Source organism: Triplophysa dalaica, chromosome 18 (assembly GCF_015846415.1).
Source record: "Triplophysa dalaica isolate WHDGS20190420 chromosome 18, ASM1584641v1, whole genome shotgun sequence".
Classification (NCBI taxonomy): Eukaryota; Metazoa; Chordata; class Actinopteri; order Cypriniformes; family Nemacheilidae; genus Triplophysa; species Triplophysa dalaica.
Window position 1 is genome coordinate 4,687,509 of NC_079559.1, and position 17,053 is coordinate 4,704,561.

General features: G+C 37.4%; 2 protein-coding genes across 6 annotated transcripts; both read left to right on the plus strand.

Moving 5' to 3' along the window:
- The first annotated feature begins 45 nt into the window (after window positions 1–45).
- Window positions 46–3,447, plus strand: fpgt (fucose-1-phosphate guanylyltransferase). Of its 4 annotated transcripts, XM_056729776.1 has the most exons (6): window positions 46–79; window positions 248–357; window positions 559–726; window positions 814–906; window positions 1,147–2,530; window positions 3,339–3,447. In XM_056729776.1, exons 2-6 carry the CDS (start codon window positions 276–278, stop codon window positions 3,340–3,342), a joined length of 1,731 nt encoding a protein of 576 aa, XP_056585754.1. In that variant the 5' UTR covers window positions 46–79; window positions 248–275; the 3' UTR covers window positions 3,343–3,447. The 4 variants fall into 4 exon arrangements, with proteins under 4 accessions (XP_056585754.1, XP_056585750.1, XP_056585753.1 ...); XM_056729772.1 differs by lacking the exon at window positions 3,339–3,447 and having other exon boundaries at window positions 1,147–2,818; XM_056729775.1 differs by lacking the exons at window positions 46–79; window positions 3,339–3,447 and adding an exon at window positions 93–124 and having other exon boundaries at window positions 1,147–2,818.
- tnni3k (TNNI3 interacting kinase) lies at window positions 2,392–16,493 on the plus strand. Of its 2 annotated transcripts, none has more exons than XM_056729771.1 (25): window positions 2,392–2,530; window positions 3,339–3,447; window positions 3,691–3,776; window positions 4,599–4,696; window positions 5,465–5,575; window positions 5,747–5,845; window positions 5,930–6,068; window positions 6,216–6,360; window positions 6,849–6,953; window positions 7,209–7,303; window positions 7,430–7,579; window positions 8,703–8,789; window positions 8,919–8,975; window positions 9,300–9,392; window positions 9,482–9,539; window positions 9,615–9,809; window positions 10,315–10,419; window positions 10,611–10,663; window positions 11,625–11,677; window positions 11,939–12,071; window positions 12,218–12,327; window positions 13,524–13,583; window positions 14,206–14,375; window positions 15,526–15,605; window positions 15,918–16,493. In XM_056729771.1, exons 1-25 carry the CDS (start codon window positions 2,524–2,526, stop codon window positions 15,992–15,994), a joined length of 2,475 nt encoding a protein of 824 aa, XP_056585749.1. In that variant the 5' UTR covers window positions 2,392–2,523; the 3' UTR covers window positions 15,995–16,493. The 2 variants fall into 2 exon arrangements, with proteins under 2 accessions (XP_056585749.1, XP_056585748.1); XM_056729770.1 differs by lacking the exon at window positions 2,392–2,530 and adding an exon at window positions 3,036–3,166.
- Window positions 16,494–17,053: the final 560 nt, after the last annotated feature.

The window sequence follows — 17,053 nt, forward strand, 5'->3', positions numbered from 1 at the left end:
CGGCGTCGCTTGACGTTGGACGCTTTTACGTGCTTTTGATCACATGACTGAACCCGGAAGTTCTCGTATAAACAGTCAGGTGAGATATTTCTGACAGTTTGAATTACTTTTAAAAACATGTTAAGTAAGTGATCATTGTCACAGTTACGTGCCAAAGTTATTATTGATGTTGTTGTGTTAATTCGTTTTATCGTTTTATTGAGTACGTGACAGAAACAAGGTCAAATGTATGTAATTTGATTAAAAGGTTTTACTGGATAGACTTGCGGTCGCTGATGCTCATCATGGAAGACCGCGGAAACATCCATCTGGAAAAGTCCACTAAGGGAAAACTTGAAAAATTCAACAAAATGAGGGGTAAGGTTGCAGCTTTTGAGCTTCACATGATTGGTGTGTTGTCTTAAACTTAAACTTGCGAACTTGTCCATAAAATGAGGAAACTACCAAGGTATAAGAAATAAATATTATTAGTATGGTAATCTTTACTTAAATGTATAGTGTTATCTAGAATATATTATATTAAAAACGACCATAATAACAATTGTTTTTTCTTCACAGGTAAAGCAGTTGAGTCAGGTGAGTTCTGGGATCTTGTGGTCATTACTGCAGTCGATGAGGACCAGAGATCTGCATATGAAACTCAGATTACTGAGAAACTGGAGAGGAAAGAACTACCTCTTGGCATCAATTACCATGTTTTTGCAGATCCTCCAGGAGTCAAGATAGGTATGATAAAAAAAGACAATTTGTTTGGACTGTATTATATTTCATAGACATGTTTAGCGAATATATAAAATGCATCTGTTTAAACAGGTAATGGAGGATCTACATTGTATTCACTGCAGTGCCTTAATGATAAATATGGGAAGACATTGTCTGGATTTAAAATTATTCTCATACATGCAGGTACTGTATATTTTAATAATTTAATTTCCGTTTCTTTTATTGTGATTTAGTTTTTTGAGTTACTAAACGTAAGAGATGATGTGATGTCAGATTCAAAGTTTTCCTATAATAATAATAATTATATACTATAATATACTATAATAATCTATAATATACTATAATAATCGTTAGAAATAATTGTAGAATGTTTAGCTGTAAAGATGCAAATTTTAACTGGTCCATTCAATGTTGTATTTGTAGGAGGATTCAGTCAGCGTTTGCCCAATGCCAGTGCTCTTGGTAAAATTTTCACCGCCCTGCCTCTGGGAAACCCTTTATATCAAATGCTGGAGCTCAAACTTGCCATGTATGTAGATTTCCCATCACACATGAATCCAGGGATTCTGGTAACTTGTGCCGATGACATTGAGCTCTACAGTATTCCTGACAACGAGAACATTGTCTTTGACAAGTCAGGTTTCACCGCCTTAGCACATCCCTCACCAATATCCATCGGAACCACACATGGTGTTTTTGTTCTAGAACCAGTGAAAGAACCCAGAATCTGTGACATGGAATTTAGAACTTGCTCTCAATTTCTTCACAAGCCAAGCAGTGAGAAGATGCGCAGATCCAATGCATTGTGCTTAAGAAATGGAAAAGAGTTTGTGTACACAGACAGCACCTATTATTTTGATTATTCAACGGCTAAGACACTGCTGACTTTGTTAAGCGAAATCGTACCTCTGACGTGTGAAATCGATGCTTACGGGGACTTCCTTCAAGCCTTGGGGCCATTAGCTACTTTGGATTACACCAAAAACACAGCAAACGTCACAAAGAAGGAGAACGGCCATGTTAAAGTCCGGCAAAAGATATTCCATCATCTCAAGGGCACAGAACTTAACGTCATTCTGCTAAACAACTCCAAATTTTATCACGTCGGCACCACGGAGGAATACTTGTACCACTTCACCACTGACCCCTGTCTCAGAGCTGAACTCGGCTTGCTCTCCACCGCCTTCAGCATCTGTTCCTCTAAATCATCAGAGAAACCCGGGGCTTGCGTCATGCACTGTGTTCTACACCCAAGTGTGACTGTATCCCCGGGAAGTGTTGTGGAATACTCCAGGCTGGATGCTGAGGTTAAAGTCGGTTCTAGATGTATCATCAGTGGCTGCTGGATTAGTTCAGGTCTCTCGGTGCCGAGCAACACATTCATGCACTCCCTCTCTGTCAATCTGGATGGGAAAATGGGCTTTGTGACTGTGGTTTTTGGTGTTAACGATGACCTTAAGAAAAACGTGGACAGCCCTGCTGAAATGAAGGCACTGAGCTTGTTTAAGGTCAGTCTGGAGGACTGTGTGGGACTTTGGGGGTTGTCCCCAGAGAAGGTCAGGTTCTCTGGAGAAAGATCTGCGTGTAGTTTGTGGAACACCTGTATTTTTCCAGTGTGTTTAGATCTGAAGGACTCATTCTTGATGTCGCTGGAGATGGTGAAGACAGTTGATGGTGGTTCTACATTCACGCTACCCCACAATGCCACGCTCACGTCTCTGCAGGAAGCTCTGCAGAACAAGAACCTGGAGGGAATGCTGAAATTTAGGAAAGAACTTTTTCAAGATATTCTCAAGGAAAATGACAGGTCTGTTTGAGAATGTGTGTAAATTAAATGATCATCATCACGGTGGAGCATGTTCATGTTGCTCATTGTGTTAGCAACACAGAAGTCATGGGTTCGATCTCAGGGTTTGGAAATACTGATAAAATGTATATCTTAAAAGCGCTTTGGGAAAAGCACCTGCCAAATGCATAAATGTAAAGTGTAAATGGATCATGGTTTTTAATTGTCAGCCAAATGAAGGTGTGTTGTCAAAATCCATGCTTTATCTATGTGACAGCAATACAATAATAAACAACATTTTAAACATGAGGGAGACTTCAATTGAGAATGTATGTTTCTGAAATAGAATCCTGAATTTTTTTGCTCCGTTTCAAGATTCGATCTTGCATCAGACAGTCAAAGAAAAGAAAGCACATACTGAATAGAGAAATCAACCGTGGGTACATCTCAGATAGGTCAGCTGTCATTGTTGTCACACATTCCGCACTGAGGCTGATGTATTTTTAGAAGGGAGCTATGATCTTATATCTCCTCTCTATTGTGCTCTAGAGTTGTGTTACAGCTGCATGACACTTTTGTCTCAAACTAACCACGTACAAAAGTTCTAAACTAGTGCAATGGGGAATTACAAATCAAGACCCACTCAAACATGTACAGGTAAACATCAGCTGCTTGATTTATTTTGTTAATAATAATCGGGGTTGTTGATATATGGACATTTTCTGTGTTTTTGATCCTTGCTGAGGTTTGTTCTGTAGAGTGTGTCATATTTGGATACACGGTGTGTGTATTATATGTTGTTGTGTGACTCCATGTTTATTTGCTGTAGATGAGTGGAAAAAGAAGGTGAGTGAGTCATACGCTGTTATAATTGAGCGACTGGAGGAGGACTTGAGAATTAAAGAGGAGGAGTTTACAGAGCTCAAACACGCATTCAGGTGAGTTTCATACTTTGATTTTTGTCAGGCTGCTTTTGGTAATGTACTATTATTAGTGTATAAACGGTTTCAGCAGATGGGGATCAAGGCTTGGAGAGCTAAAATAAAACACTGGTCATGAGGAGAGAGTGTGAGGTAGATTGAATATCTGTAAACAGTTTACTAATAATCGTCAGAATCACAAAGCGTTAAAAAAACAGCTGAGCATTTTGTGACTCATTTTTTCTTCTTCAACTGCAACAGCTCAGAGGAGGCGTTTAATAAAGTGAATCTGAATTACCGTACGGAAGGTGGACTGTCCCTGCTGCATCTCTGCTGCATATGTGGAGGTACAGACAAAACACCTTCAATCCATATGAAGTAAATGTATGCACACCTCATTTGTGCTTTTGGGTATGCTTGGGTTAGCTGGCACACGGTTCATTTCTGGGTCACAATAAAATTCTATTAGAATAATGTAACATTAAATCCTATACGAATGATACTTTTAAAGATAAAGGTTCCAAAGGGGTTCTGTATCAGCTGGCATGGTTCTATTAAGAACATTTAACAACATTCTGTAGCACAAAATTGCACACACAATTTTTGCAGTGGAACAGAAATAGACAGAAAAGACAGAAATAGTTTCGGAAAACAAAAAAATGGTTATTCTGTGGCAAAGAACGGTCATAGTGAAGATGCTGCAAACTGTGTGTTGTTTTATGTTGGGGCGGATGTTGGGTGCTTTCTGTTTGAGCTTTTAACTCTGTGCCAAACATCCCCATGTTGTATTGTGCGGTATAAATAATAAATTCAGGAAATTACTTTTCTTTGTTGAATCCCTGACGGCTCACATACAGTACATCTGAAATACTTCTTTTTTAATGTCTTCAATTACATTTCCTCATCTGCAATACGTCTGTGGGATGTTTACTGTCAGATTTTATAGATATCTAAAAAATGTCAGTAAGATGTTTATGATTTAGAATGTACGTAAGACTTCCCTTTTTTAATGTTTGTCAGATGTTTTTACACAGCAGGTGTTTTTGAGATCTCCAGATCTGTAGGAGACATCTTACAGACGTATCTGTTAAGCTTCCCTTTGCATCTGTCTAGATGCATTACATTCCACTTTCATTGTACTTCCATCATTTTTCTGTTTCTGGTATCAGGGAATAAAGCTCACATCAGGACCCTTATGCTGAAAGGTCTGCGTCCATCAAGACTCACCAGGAATGGATTTACTGCCCTGCATCTGGCTACATACAAGGTCAGTCAAGGCTTCATTTAGGATGGTGTATTTCCTTCTTGTGAATAATATCAAATACTTTGCCCTGGGAATCAGTCCTCTGAACTAAAAGGGTGCAAAGAAACAACAAAACCTTAAAGGGGTCATATGACAAGGCTTAAAACGAATATTATCGTTTGTTTTAGATGTAATGCAATGTGTATACAAGATTTAAGTTTCAAAGATGCTGTATTTTCCTCATACCGTGCATGTTTGTATCTCCTATTTGCCCCGCTTCTCTGATACGGGCAGATTTTTTACAAAGCTCATCGCTCTGAAAAGCGAGTTGTGCTAGGATTGGCAAGTTAACCAGTGCTTGTGATTGGTTGAATACTGCAAGCATGTGACGGAAATGTAATGCTTCTTACCATATTTGGAACATCAGGTTCCAAAGCAATTGTACTGACAGGCACTCCCACCTTACATGGGTATACATTTGGGCGGTCTTAATCAAATCATACCACAAACTGATGTAGATTTATGGGGGTGTTTCAGGCAGGTCTGGGTGAGCATTCACTTTTAGATCGAATGCATCTTTTGTTCCGACGCTTTAATATTTGCAGTTTTACCTGTCTAATACATGCATGGGCAACTTATAACACACCAAAGACACAGAAAACACGTATTCCCACCATATGACCCCTTTAAATATTGGAGAATAATATCTGCCAAATACTTGGTCAGATGGTTCACATCTTTGACTATCTCCTTGGGGTTTATACCCTGATGTATTTGTGTAATGTACTGTAGGATAATGCTGAACTGGTTACTGCACTTCTGCATGGTGGTGCAGATATCCAGCAGGTGGGGTATGGGGCACTCACTGCACTACATATAGCAACTGTGGCCGGCCATCTTGAGGTGAGTGATGCAAAGAACAATAACAGGTCAGGTTTTGTCTTTTTATACACAAAACCTTGACTAATATTAAACACACTTAGTGCCTTAAACATGTTTTATTTGAATTCATGATCGAGCAGATCATACCAGTTTTATTTTTACTAGTACTGTTTATTGCTGCTCTTCCTCAAGGCCGTTGATATTCTCTTGCAACACGGGGCTTACGTCAACGTCCAAGATGCAGTGTTCTTCACCCCCTTACACATTGCAGCTTACTTCGGCCACGAGCAGGTCAGTGTTTGCTTCCTATCTTAAATGTGTGGGATGTGCGTGTAAGCTTAATCATGATATTTTTATACTTTACCTCCTTCACAGGTGTGCAAGCTGCTGATGAAGTTTGGTGCTGATGTGAATGCCAGTGGAGAGGTGGGGGACCGGCCGCTTCATCTGGCTGCTGCTAAAGGCTTTTTGGGAATCGTGAAACTGCTGATGGATGACGGCAGCAAAACGGATGGTGGGAGCTTGTCTTTTGTCTTCCATCATCTACAGCGTATTTCATAATATTAAATTCATTCTGATCGAATATAAATTATGTTTTTATAATACCTAATTTTATAATAAAAATATGTTTATAAAAAGTATTTCCCTTTCTTTTCTAAAGTCAATGCTCAAGACAACGAGGACCACGTTCCTCTTCATTTTTGCGCTCGGTTTGGACACCAAGAGATCGTCCGTTTCCTGCTACAGGGCACTTTTGACCTACAGCCGCACTGTGTCAACATCTACGGTGACACACCTCTCCACCTGTGAGTTCACCTGAGAAGTGAAAAACACACAACACAAGGTGGCAGTTAAACTCAACAAACTGATAAAGGCAGATTAAAAGGCCAGTTCACACACAACATATAATTTTCTGTGGTGTCGTTTATTGTAAATCAGAACAGCTACATCTGATAAACACCTCCTTTGGATTTCCAATAAAGAAGATAAGAAAATAATACAAAGATTGAGGGTAAACTGTGCGTGTGTGTGTGTGTGTCTATGTCTATGTGTGTTAGTAAATTGTGTGGAGCGTCTGTTTGTGGGTATGTCTGTCTTCTGTCTCTTGTTTTGACAGGTATATAACTTATAAATGAAAATTGTAAAAAGCGCTATATAAATAAAGTTGATTTGAGTAAAGAAATGAGGTCTTGAGCTTAAGATTTTCTGTGAAATATTGAAATATCCCTTTAAATAATCTGTTTTCCTGAAACAGCTGAAGTGTTTTTGTTGTAAATCTTCTATTCCTCACCAGTGCCAGCTACAATGGAAAGTTTGAAGTGGTTCAAGAGATTATTCAGTTGTCTGGCACAGAGAGTCTGTCTAAGGAGAACATCTTCAGTGAGACTGCGCTTCATAGGTTTGTCAAGTAAACTGCACTTAACTTTTGTGATAATGCGGCTCTGCAGACTAATATTATTTATGTCAAAATCAGCCCTTGGGTGAGGTGACACAAATCTCGCCACCCTTTATCTACAGTAGGCCTATACGTTTATCAGACATACACAGTATAGAAAACTGTAGTGCTTCAGCTGGTAAATGTGATGTGTTGATGAGATTAAAATAACAATTTGTATCAAAGCTGGACTAACCAAAGATCTGAATGTCTTTGTAGTGCCTGCACATACGGTAAGAACCTGGAAATGGTGAAATACCTGCTCAGTCAGAATGCCTTGAGCATCAACCATCAGGGTCGAGATGGACACACGGGTAACATGACAGAATTCATCTGCTTAACTCCTTATTTTTGGGAAATCCGCTACTAAGTATTTATTTTACTTGATGTTGCAATATTTTGTTTAAGAGTGGTTGACTTTCATACTTTGGAAATGACAGGTTTACACAGTGCATGTTTTCATGGACACATCAGACTGGTCCAGTTTCTTTTGGATAACGGAGCGGATATGAACCTGGTGGCTTGTGATCCGAGCCGTTCCAGTGGGGAGAAAGATGAACAGACATGTTTAATGTGGGCCTATGAGAAAGGTTAGAAGAAATACAGTGTGAGAGATGTGTTTTAACAGTTTAGTTGAAAAACATCTATTATCATTTATTATCATCATGTCTATAAAACCTATATATGACTTCTTCCGTAGGACAAAAGAAAATATTTTGAAAAATGTCTTTGTGGTTTATTGTCCATGCAATGGAAGTCAATGGTGGGCAATGTTGTTTGGTTTACGTGCATTCTTCAAAATACCTTTTTTGTTCGGCAGAAGAAAGTCATACAGGTTTGGAATGACATGATGAAAGAATTTCCGTGTTTGGGTGAACTAACCCTTTAATATACGGCAATATGCTTGTCTGTCTGTCAGACGGACAAAACATTAATTTATATATGAAGAGCTCTTTTCCAAAACGCTATAAATCCATTTACATAGTTTTCATTAAAATTACATTTTTTTACCTAGACCCATACATTTTGTTACTATTCAATTTATCCTGTTAAAATGGTCTGTTGGCTCAGTCTGAACATGTTAAACAATTATTGTTAAATGAAACAACAATATTGTCGATTCAAAGTTTATTTTAATTTTTTTCAAAACGCTACAAATCCATCCTTTTTTTCAAAAAAATGTTGGTTTATTTCTTTTTAGAAACAAACAAACAAGAGAACATGAAACATATGACATCAGGGACTCATACTATAAATGAATATAAATCAAATAAATGCAAATGCATGAAATAAATTACAGCCAAATAAAATAAATAGTAACAAACAAAATAGTAAAATAAAATAAATATTTTCAATTTCATGTTTCAATATTTTCCACCACATACAACAAACAATTTAAAAAATAACACGCATACAAATATCGCCAACGAGCTAATTCTGATTGGTCGAGAGGACATATAGCAATTAGGCTAAAAACAGTTTCAGCACTTATAGCGTTTTGGAAAGAAACTGCATCTGGCAGAACATTTTAAACCAGGAAATATAGCGATTTGGCATGAAACACTGATGGAGCAGTGAATAGGTTTAGTAACACAGCAAAATGGCATGACAAACTAATTTATTTTTATTTAGCGTTTAATGCGTTTTGGAAAAGAGCTCTTCATATATTGATTCAGTTTATATTTATCGATTTTTTTGTATGTGTTTTTTCAGGACATGATGCTATTGTTACTTTGCTTAAACACTACAAGAGACCCCAGGACGATTCCCCCTGCAATGAATATTCCCAGCCAGGAGGGGGTATGAGATATTCTCTCCATTTTCTTTGGGACAGAGCAGCATTGTTTGAAATGAGCAACTTGGGGCAAATTCTGTCGCAAATATTTGGGAATGTTTGAATAAAAAGTACACTACAAATCTGTTTTCTAGATGGGTCTTACGTTTCCGTCCCCTCTCCTCTGGGAAAGATCAAAAGCATGACTAAAGGTAACACACACATACACACAAGCTTAAAGCTGACACACAAAATCACTGTTGCTATGATACTCTTTTAATGTCCCGAAATACAGCAACCCACAATCGCCCAAATCCTCTGAGAGTCAATGAGTCAGAAACTGTCTCCAAACATCCTCCCACAGTTTAATCGCTTCAGCTTAAGCTGTTAGTTTGTATAACCAAAGGCATTGCAAATAACACAATCCATCTTTCTTGACCGCCGGGCGTATGTTGTTAACATAAACTAAATGAAAGATGATTAGTTTCATGTGAAGATATAAAAACAAATCCCTATTCCCCATCTTTTCTCCATAGAGAAGGCAGATGTGCTTTCGCTGCGAGCGAGCCTGCCATCAAATTTTCACCTCCAGCTCTCAGAACTGGAGTTTAATGAGATTATTGGTTCGGGTATGTCAACTGAATACAGAAGAACCTATGGCTACACGTCTTAGTATACCCAATTGACCCCTTTTAATCTTATCTGTCTGCACCCACAGGCTCCTTTGGAAAAGTCTACAGAGGAAGGTGTCGCAATAAAATAGTTGCAATTAAACGGTAGTATTTATGAAACGCTTCTTTGTCCTGATTTTCCTCATTAATGCAAAATAACTTTTGCACTTTTTTGCACAGGTATCGTGCAAACACATACTGCTCAAAGTCGGACACTGACATGTTCTGTCGGGAGGTCTCTATCCTGTGTCGTCTCAACCACCCATGTGTCATTCAGTTTGAAGGGGCGTGTCTGGATGACCCCAGTCAGTTCGCCATAGTAACGCAGTATGTGTCCGGAGGATCTCTGTTCTCGCTGCTGCACGAGCAGAAGAGGTGAGAACGTCCCATGAATCAATGCTGACTCTTTCTTCTGTGGAACACAGATCAAGATATTTTGAGAAATGTCTCGGTGGTTTTGTCAATACAAGGGATGCCAGTGTGGGTCAATGTTGTTTGGTTACTGACATTCTTCAAAATATCTTCTGTGTTCTGCAGAAGAAACAAAGTTATACAGCTTCGGAATGACTGATGAAAAAAATTTAACTATACCTTTAAAGTCACATCACCGAATATTTTTAATTCATCGCTTTTCAATGAAAACACTCAAAAGTTTTGAACGAAAATCAGTGTTAGTTCTCTGGTCACCTAGAATGTGACATCAGGGTTTGCTTGAGACCTAAATCGATCTCACTAAGCCTCTGTTTTCACTCAGTGCTCAGATGCAGGGTTGAGCACTGAGGTGACCGTCGTATCATTGATCTGTTTGAGTTGGAATGATGGGTGTGTGCATTGATCAGTGGGGGGGTTGGTGTTCGTTTAATGATGTCTTAACATCCAGGATCATCGATCTGCAGTCCAAGCTCATCATTGCCATCGATGTGGCCAAGGGAATGGAGTATCTGCACAATCTGACCCGACCAATCATCCACCGGGACCTCAACAGGTTAATAACCAACATTCTCATCATCATCATCATCATCATCACGCTTTGTTCAATAAATCGTTTGTTCTGTTACATTATAATCAGCATTGTATTAGTCTGACTATCCTGATTTAACAGCACAACCTGCAATAATGAAATATAGTATTGTGAGTTCTGTTTATAACCTTTATTCATCAGTCATGTCTTTGCAGTCATAATATTCTGCTCTATGAGGATGGACATGCAGTGGTGGCTGATTTTGGAGGTAAGAAAAGGCACATGTATGAATAATTTGGGGTGGATTGTACCTTTAACATGACACTAAGCAAGCTCTTACCTTAAATTAACTTTTAAAGCACTTCTTGATAGCTTTATTAAGTTTGTACAAACGGTAACAGTATACGACCGTTTTAAACAGCATTTAGTATTATTAAATGTTGTAAGTATTACATTATTTATTGTTCATTTATGTTTCTTTACCAAGATATTTGAATTGTTTTCATATAAATTCATCCTTTGCACATTTCTTTTTTGTTGGATAGTTTTCACGGCATTGTATGTAGTTTCAAACACAATACAGCAATACAGTTTTGGTTTAAAAAATAATTTAATTTGATCAATTATGAAAATGAAAAAACATCAAGTACGATTAATAAATGCTGGTGTTGTGTATAGTTTTTCATCACTGCCTAAAACGAACTCCTTTGTGTTTTTGTCATGTTTTCAAGTACAAATATCTTTCTTAAAAAGTCCAAATACTTTCTTTAAAAAAACTTTTACTTAAATGACTTATACAATGAAATGTCCTAAATAAATTGTGACTTTAGATATTAAGGCTTGTGCTTGAAAAATAAATAAATCATTTTAATAAGTTAAAATAAATATAGTTTATAAAATAGGGAAAAATTTGCCAATAGCAAAGCTTCATGCAAGTTTATTTCCCCCATTGTTCTGTCATAAACTGACTTAAATAAAAAAATAAAATACAAAATAAGTAATTTTGATTCTCAGGTAAGTGTATCTTAATTTAAAAGTAAATGTTATAACATTTTTTAATATTTGTACAGGAAAACAAGATGAAAATAGTAAATTATCAATTTTTTTGCAGTGATGTTAGTTATTGCACTGTATAAATTATATAAATTGTATAATCGACGAATAGCATTTTATTATGAAGTGTTACAAACTGTTCAAATATCTGAAAATGTTTCTGTGCTGTTACGCAGAGTCCCGTTTCCTATTGTCTATGGACGAGGACAACATGACCAAACAACCCGGGGTACGTTTGCCATCTCCATCAATCCTTTGCGCTTGGTTTAATTCTGTCTGTTAATGATCTCCCCGCAAAGGGAACGTGTTAACTGCCTACAATCCACTCAGCACAAATTCTGCTCGCATTGCGGCTTTGGCTCTCTCGTACGTCACTAAATACGTAAAGGTGGCTCTGGAGGTGATGTGTCCATGTCTTCTGGGTTAGCAAGCTTATTGTAAGTCACACATTCAGTGGTGTTTGTCATTTTGCTCTCCTGCTCCTGTGCAGAATCTACGCTGGATGGCCCCAGAGGTGTTTATCCAGTGTACCCGGTACACAGTGAAAGCAGACATGTTCAGCTATGCCCTCTGCCTGTGGGAGCTGCTCACCGGGGAGATTCCCTTCGCACATCTGAAACCAGGCAATGCATCCAATAATGACAACAATGACCAGCCCGTACTGCCCTTTGACCTTTTGGTGTTTAATTAATCTCTGTAAATGGGTTCGACAAATTGAGTAGATATAATCTAAATATTTCAAATTTAAAGGTATATTTGTGTTGTTTAGCTGCTGCGGCCGCCGATATGGCCTATCATCACGTACGGCCTCCAATTGGGTACTCGATTCCCAAACCCATCTCAGCACTGCTGATGAGAGGCTGGAATGTGTGTCCAGAGGTGAGTGAGCCATGTCTGGTACTCTCGCTCATCTCAAAAAATCTGTCTAGACACAGTAAATACAGAAATGTAATCAAAGCATATTTAAAATATCTGTTTTCTTTTGTTTAATTTTCCTGAAGCTCAGTGCATTAGAAGCACAAAGGTTGTGGGTTCAATTTACAGGGAACACAAATATTCATAAAACAAACACAATGCACTTTAAGCCAAATGCAATTAAATACATCTAAATGTGAATATTATGTATTCATGAAAATATGTTTTGTTGCAGACGTTTGAACATGCTACAAAGTTGGTTAAAATAGGTTTTCATAAAACTTTACAATCATAAAGTGTAATGGTGAAACATAAGTTGTGCAAATATGTTTATGGGGCAATGTGGCACAAATTAAATACAGTAAATAAAATATAACATTTTTGAAAGACAAGTTGTAATCCAAAATATTGCTTTACATCTGTGCCACTGTTTTAAACAGGTCAGATTACCCAAGTTGTGTTTCCTTTATTGTTTTTAGCAACCAGTTGCTAGACTACCACGTCTCTATACAACAAACCTGCCATGTGCTTTCTAACAAACTGTACATCCACCTTACAATGTTTTCAGCGCCGGTCCCTGTTCGACTGAAATTGTGTAAAGCATAAAATGGAGATTGATTCTAGGTGCATGTTAACACTATTCTTATTCTTGTTAGTCTCACATTTAACATGACAACAGGTTGAAAACAATTTAATCATTGAAAAGGTGAAGGCTATTTCTTCTTGTGTGTGTACTGTAAATTGAGGTTTTAGTGTATTTACTAATAACACGGACAAAAAAAATGACCTTTACATTTATGAATATGGCAGACGATTTCATCCAAAGCGACACACAGTTCACTACAAAAGGTTCATATTTTTCACTTTGTGTGTTCCCTGGGGATCAAACCTGTGTTCTTAGAGCTTCTAACACAATTTTCCATGTCATACAGACAGTTACATAAGGGGTAAAAAAACAGAAAATACATATTCATCTCACAGCAGCTCCTCAACTTATGAATGTAAATGATACTGTTCCACCTCTCTTATTTCTGGTCTTTTGAAGTCCTCCTCTTTAAATGATGCGTGGGCAGCGATCAGTCAGCTCTCTTCATCTGAGCTTCTGATTGGATAGACAAAGATTAATATCTGTAAAAATCCTGTTTTATTCTGTGTGACAGGAAAGGCCTGAGTTTTCTGAGGTGGTGACCAAACTGGAGGAATGCTTGTGTAATGTGGAGGTAGGTCAGGTGCACATTACAAAGAGGTTGCCATATCATGTGTGGTTAATCTATACCATAGGTTCTCAAATATTACTTAAATATGGTAGAAAAAGATTAAATAAAGAATAAATGTGCAATCAAAATAAAAAGGACTGTTTACTGTGGACTTAATAAATAATAATAATATAATATAGGCAGGGATGTGCAAGAAGTGTAAACAGGTTGTACAGAGTATATACAGTACATAGCAGCAAATGGATGATGGTGAATAGTGAATATCTTATTGATTATTAAATGGAGTCATGTTGATGATATGAGACCGAGTTTGTGTTTGAGTTTGGGAGCCTGATGGGCTGGGGGCTCCTAAACAATATTTAAAGGCCCCCCTATACCCAATTTTTTCCCAATAAAATATTTTATAGCTTAACTGGAAAAACGAAATATCTTTTTTATTTATATACAGTATATATTTCTATGCTCATTTTGTCTAATTAAAAAAATCTTGAGGTCCCTTGGTAATCAGCTGGGGCCCCGTTGTGAGCCGCGGGACGGCCCCCCTGTTGAGAACAACTAACCTATACTTATGAGTTATTTTTGCTTCATTCCTGTTTGTTCGTTTGTTGTGTTTCTGTGTGTCCAGCTGATGTCCCCGGCCTCCGGGAACAGCAGTGGTTCTCTGTCTCCCTCTTCCTCCACGGACTGCCTGGCGGCACGAGGAAGTCCCGGACGGAGTCACGTGGCGGCCCTCCGCTCACGTTTTGAGTTGGAATACGCCCTGAATGCTCGGGCCTATGCATTTTGGAGCCAGAAGTACAAATTCAATCCTCACAAGATTACACAAATATATTATTGCTGTTGGGTGTAAACGTCATATTTACAAAAATGCTACTTATCAGAAAAAACTATTTTTTCTAATAATTTAACACTATCCTGTCGAAGTAGGCATGATGTTTTCGAAACTATTTATTTGATTAAATATTTGTAAAATCTACAGACGAACATGAATGGTGAGCAATAATAATGATTTATGAAAAAATCAAGACATATGAATATTACATTTCTGTCTGAAAGGGATTATATGTATACTGTATATCAATTTTTTATAATTATTGAATTATATTTAACTTTTATGAATTATATTATATTATTAATATTATATTATAGCCAGCATAACAGTGCCGTTTTTGTTAATGAATGATTTTCACACATAGTACTCCCCCATCAGACATCATAAACAGCATAGAGAAAATCTAATAATAAAACATTTCAATAAAACAAATATAAATTGAAATAGGGGCATTCGCTGGCCATTACGTCATAGCCATGCATCAATGGAAGAGTCAGGTCATCTTGCTCTTTTTTTTTTTTTGCTAGTGCTGTGCAGTTCAACCACAACACTTATGTGCAACACTGCTGAGTCCAGCAGTACAAAGAGCCGTCGCTTGGAAACAAACATGCAAACAAAAGAAAGAAAATGTGATGAAACTTGCATGACATTAACACTGAGAACCTTTGCTGGTGGTCACCACTTAATTCTTTATGGGTGGTGATGAATGTGTGTGTTGTGTTGTGTTGAGGTCCTGGCAACTGTCAACAAAACCGCTTGGAGAGAAAACTACAAGCAGAGACTTTGGAGTTCAAGTGACCCATAATCTTTGCAACATGACATTTTAGGTGACCAAATCTAGCAATGCTGGCCATTAGGTGACACATACCATAAATCTCACTAGTCACATGATGAATGACTAAATAGAAAACAAATATAAAAGAGGATCATCTGAGCAAGACTAACCTTTCAAGGCCTCATTGAGCTGATATGACAACAACAAAGAAACAGAAGTGTATCCTATTTAGCATCATTAAAATTTCATATAGCAGGACAATCGTGCTTGTTATGTGGTCTTTAGTGTAAATCGATACTAATCACTCATTGGTGAATAAAGGTCCTGTTTTTTTACAGTTCTGGCCGGAGATCCTCACAGGGTTTATCCCGGGATGAGCTGAGGAGGAACATGCAATTCCCACCCATCGACAGAAACGGTTTGTGTCCGACTGGAATTCATTAGAAAATGTGTGATTCATTTCTGTGTATGTAACCGCTCCATGGGGGGACCATGTAAATGTGCTTCAGAACATTCAGAATTTTTAATTTTTGTGTTATTTTTAATTTTATCAGATCAAAGTATCTCAAAATGATTACTGATTTGATGCAGCAAACATGCAGGCTTAAGCTTTGTGAAGCTGAGAAAGCTTTGTGTGTGTTTAGCATATGCTGCAAAATGTGGGAGGCTGTATTTGATGTGTTACACGCGGAGTGCATGTTAGTCATTGTGTTCCATGCTGTTCCCGTAGGATATGTGTCAGACCCCATGAGCACCATGCGTTTCCGTTCATGCAGCAGGAGTGGAAGTTTTGAAGAGAGCAACTAGATCCGGCAACTCTCAGAAGCACATTACAAACATAAAATAAAAGGTGCTTAAAGACGTTAAAGAAGAACTATTTTTGGCTGTGTCGTTCCTTAAGAAACCTTTAACATCCGCAGAACACTTCTGTTTCTTTTAGTAAAAAATGTTCTTTAGATTATAAAAAGGAAAGAAAGAAGTTGTTCTTCTAAGAATGTTTGACTGTATCGTTCTTTACAGAGCCAAAATAGTTATTCTGTGGCGTCAAGTAAAGACCTTGTAGCATCTTTATTTAAAAAAATAATTGTAAAAAGAAATGCATTCATTTCACATATATAATCAGACGTTGTAACGGTATTCTAATTGATTTTTGATTCAAATTTTTTTCAAGCGAAATATGTGTGATTTTATATATTTTCATTATCATGCAATAATATTATATATGAAAATAACAAAACTCTGAAGAGATTTGGAAAAGTCAGTTTTAACATTGTATAAGTGCTTTTATAATCGTGCTTTCTTTTAAAGTAAACTCAATAAACTCGGATAAATCACGTATTCAGCATTTTATTCTTATTTCAAAAGGAAACATTCACAGCATTTGTAGACAAACAAGCCATTGAGTAACAGGAAGTCAACAACCAGTCTAAACAGATAGTGAGCGATGTCATCTAATAGCACTGTATTATTGGAGAAGTTTGGCCTTGTGCATAGAGTTCATTTCTCTTCTACAATAACTAAGTAATTATGATCAATAATTTATAAAAGAGAAAAAAACATGTGAACCAAAGAAGCTAATCGAATCTTTAAACAACGTCTTCAAAGTAGTGGCGGCTAATAAATAATTCTGTGTCAAATCACCAGAACATCTTGAAACTTGTTAAAAGATGTTACATTTTACTCATATCATACTGTACAACCACACATTAGAGTTACAAGTCAGAATTGTGGAAATGAAGGTTGTAGTCAACTGTATATTAAAAGCCCAGCAAGCAATTTTCGGTTTAAAAGACATCTATTAGACATCTAAACCCAGCCCAGACATCTAGGCTAAAACAAGGCTGAATTTGGGCTGTCAGTGAAAAT